Below are 4,017 nucleotides of genomic sequence, written 5' to 3'. Positions count from 1 at the left end.
CAAAGGATGGAAACAGGAAGTGTGCCCTCCAAAGTACAGAAACAGGAAGAGTGGCCTCGCCTTTGAAAACCCAGAAACAAGGAACATGCCCCTCAAAGAGTTCAACAGGAAGCAAACCCTTTCACCCAGTCCAGCAACTCTTCAACTGGACACCAGGGGCATCAAGTCTCCATAGACAAGCTATGTGACATTCCTGTCCCAGAACAGAACATCTTGGCAGCCAATAGACTAAGCCTTGTAGACATTTGTTCCCAGCATCCTGAAGTTATGTTCAAACCCTGAGGCTCCATTCTTCCCCACCCCCAGTCTATCCAGGAGCCTCTCACACACTACCTTTCTGCTGGTTTCACTCAGTTGGCATCAACAGAGGGAAATCCTGAGCTCACCCCAAAGATCTACACAGAGAACCTAACTAGGGCCCAATCCTAGAACCTAAGTCACCAAACTCATACTGCAGAGTGTGTGGTTCTCAGGGGAGTTCCATGCTATCTGTACAGTGCTGGCAATGCACCATTGAGAAGAAACATTTAAGGCAAGATAGCAGTCCATGCAAAGCCAATGAGGGCACAAAATGCATAGGTACCACTCACAGAAGGGTACAGGGAACCCACACACCAACTGAGCCATGAGGGGAGACAGCAACTACATACACTTGTGTACAAAAATGGAGGGAACAACAGCCAGAGCATCCAGGAAGTTTGGTTGGGACATCCGGCAGGTAGACACAGGAATGCCAATGCCTAGAATATACAAGAGGCTCATGCCAAAAGCCCCGTCACCACTCCAAGAGGATTTTCTGCAGTTCTGTCCCTGAGAGTCAGATTCCTGAGAGCCCTACATGAGACACCATGCACGGGGGCAGGGATGAACAAGTAGGTAAACAGATATTGTGGAGGTCTGAATGTGATTGGTCCCCATAATCTCATAGGGAGTGGCACTATTAGGAGGTGTGCCTTTGTTGGCGTGAGCATGGCCTTGTTGGAGGAAGTATGTCACTGTGGGGTGGGCTTTGAGGTTTCCTATGTTCAGGATACCACCCAGTGTTTCAGTCAACTTCCTGTTCCCTGCCAGATGTAGCCAGCACCACATTTGTCTGCGTAATGCCATGCTTCCAGACATGAGGGCAATGGACTGAACCTCTGAAACTGTAAGTGAACCACCCCCAATTAAACGTTTTCCTTTATAAGAGTTGTGATCATGGTGTCTCTTCACAGCAACAGAAAACCGTTAAGATAGCTATGTTCCTGATTTCACAACTCAGACTCAAACACTTGGCTGATGGCTTCCTGCGAACATGAGGGAAGTCAAAAATGTGTGAGGTGAGAAGGGTCGAGAGAGGTAACAGCCCAGAAAGTCCCCAACAGCAGGAAACATGGTGGACAGAAGGCTTGGAGACGGCATGGCGGAGGACTCCAACGGCCTGTGTCACTGAGAGATGTGTGTGTTCACAGAGGGTCCACCTGCCCAAAGAAAGATCACCCCAAAACAGCAAAGAAATCTGCTGAGGTGATGGTGGGGACAACAATGACCTTTCACCACAAGCTGAAGTTTCCTAGTTCCCTGAATGCCAACCTCTGTTAGGTGTGATGACAGTGACTAACACGGAGCCATAAGGCCATTGTGTTGTCACAAGGAACAGCTGAAATGATTCCTGGTGTTGTTTATCCCAGGCATATACACACACACACACACACACACACACACACACACACACACACAGCTCTACAGACTAACACAAGGATTGTTGTGTTGTGTTGTGTTTTACAGTGGCACAGTGCACTGGGAAGCCCAAAGCGCCCTGGCCTCTGCATGGACAAGTCCTTGAGTACGACCCAACCAAAAGTGCCCACAACCCAAGCTCACCTCAGCTGTGTTCACAGCCAAGCAGGTCCCTCCACCTGTGGTGCTGCAGGAAGCCCAGCCACACAGATTTGTCCTCCACACCACTAAATTTAGGCTGTGGACAGAAACAACAATCAGACCAACTCTTGTCCGAAGGTTTGACCAAGAGGTCACAGGCCTCTCTGAGAGGCCCCAGCACAACCCAATATGGTCTTACTTCCCATCTGTCCCTAAGTGAGCCTCAAGCACTCCATCAACCGTCCTATTTCCACACTGGTCCCGGGGGTCCTTTCCCACAGGACAGATGCTCTTCATGGGGCTGCAGACAGACAGACACTGTACATCCACAGGGCAGGGCGGGGCAGAAGCCCAGGCTCTGGACCAATCCCTTGCTTGGTCTCTTGAAGTAATTTATTTAACTTCCTCTTGCCTCAGTTTCTCCAAGGCAAAGAGGTCATGAATGTTTACCCGGCAGTTATGTGGCTCTAACAGGTCAGCTCAGAGTGGGTAAGGTAGAGCCAAGTAAGTGGTCAGCACCTAGGGGTGTCTCCGCCTCCCGGCCTTCCTCCAGGCCTTAAGGGAGAGTGGGCCCTTTCTGTGTTCATAAACCCATCTAAGGGAGCATTCTAGAACACTGCCAGGATCAGCCTGTCAGGCAGCACTCCCAGCCCCTCCCTGCCTCAGCCCAGGGCAGCAGGCACCAATTCCAGACAAGTGAGGTAGGAGGAGAGGGCCAAGGCACAGGGACCTTCATCTCTCTGGGGGCTCCTCCTGGGCCTGGGTCTACCACCAGGATGCTGGCCGTTAAGCAGGCCTGAGAACTCTCACAATGCAATCACCGGCCCAAACACATGGCACTTCTGAGCACACGACCAGGCTAGAGACCCCACTGCAGGGCCCCAAGCAACGCTGGTGGTTCGTGTGGGACCCCCTGGGCATCATTTTCGTCATTGCTACGTGGGCGCTGGTGCTGAGCGCTGCATGGATACTAGTCCGGGACGTGCTCAAACCATCTAACAACAAATTATACTCCGTGCCCAACGGTGTGGGCTTCCATTTGCTGACCTTCCTGGCACTCGTATCACACCTACGGACTATGCTAACTGATCCTGGCTCTGTGCCCCTGAGAAACCCACCCGGGCCTGACACAGTGTGCTACTGTCCCTTCTGCCTCAGTGCTATACCAGAGAGGGTTTACCACTGCATGGTGTGCAAACGCTGCATTCGCAAGAATGACCACCACTGCCCCTGGGTCAACAACTGCGTGGGTGAGAACAACCAGAAGTACTTCTTGCTCTTCACTCTGTACATTGGGCTTATGTCAACCCACGTGCTGCTGCTGCTGGGCATCCCTGTCGTGCGCAGCCACGCCCGGGGCGAGTGGAATGCCAGGAGCACCGTATCTCCACCTGCCCCCATCTTCTTCCTCTTCCTAGTGGCTTTGATGGGCTTCATCCTTGCCTTGGTGATGTTCTGCATCCAGATGTGTGCCATCTACAAAGACAAAACCACAAATGAGATGATGTACCGGAACAAGGACTCCCAGGGCAGGCAATCCATGTGGGATAACATGAAGACCGTTTGCGGCCCCCGAGTCTCCCTAGTCTGGCTCAGTCCTTTTCATCCGCCAGAACGTTACAAAGCAAGTGCGCAGCGCAATATGGCCTAAGTCACCGCTAGGTACCAAGAGCAAACAAAGCACAGCAACACAGACCCAAACAAGCCAGCTCCCTAAAAGAAACCAGCAGGGCAGAGCAGAAAGTAATTACCCCGGATTTTCTGAGCAAGAAAACAGGACAGGAAATCCAGCCGCTGGGGAAACCCCCAAGGAACATGCTCTTGGTGTCCCCCGATGGTTTTGAAAGCAATTAAACGCATCCCACCATGGATGAGTGTCTTGAGTTGGTACCCACCCTTGTTAAATGCTGACTGGACATCCTAAAGGAATCACCTGCTGATAAGCTGCTTTCTGCTGTGAGCTGCAGGGCATCATCTGGTTTTGAACCATCTTTGCATTCCTTACAAGTCCAGTTCCATTGTAGTGGTGTGGTGTGTAATGGTTTTTTCTCAATGTTTTGTTTTCATATTGTTGGATTCTATTTTATTTAGAGTCTTGGCTTTCTGCTTTGTCAACATGCCCTAGCACACACACACACACATACACACAAACCATAA

The 4,017-nt window shown here is 51.2% G+C and overlaps 1 protein-coding gene across 1 annotated transcript; it reads left to right on the top strand.

Moving 5' to 3' along the window:
- The first annotated feature begins 2,467 nt into the window (after nt 1-2,467).
- LOC101825552 (palmitoyltransferase ZDHHC3-like) lies at nt 2,468-3,729 on the top strand. Its single transcript, XM_040752798.1, has one exon. The coding sequence runs from the start codon at nt 2,672-2,674 to the stop codon at nt 3,509-3,511; it is 840 nt and encodes a 279-aa protein (XP_040608732.1). The 5' UTR covers nt 2,468-2,671; the 3' UTR covers nt 3,512-3,729.
- Nucleotides 3,730-4,017: the final 288 nt, after the last annotated feature.

Source organism: Mesocricetus auratus, unplaced genomic scaffold (genome assembly GCF_017639785.1).
Source record: "Mesocricetus auratus isolate SY011 unplaced genomic scaffold, BCM_Maur_2.0 Super-Scaffold_100010, whole genome shotgun sequence".
In the NCBI taxonomy this organism is placed as follows: Eukaryota; Metazoa; Chordata; class Mammalia; order Rodentia; family Cricetidae; genus Mesocricetus; species Mesocricetus auratus.
Note: the sequence above shows the minus strand (reverse complement) of the source record. Positions and strands in the feature narration are given on the sequence as shown.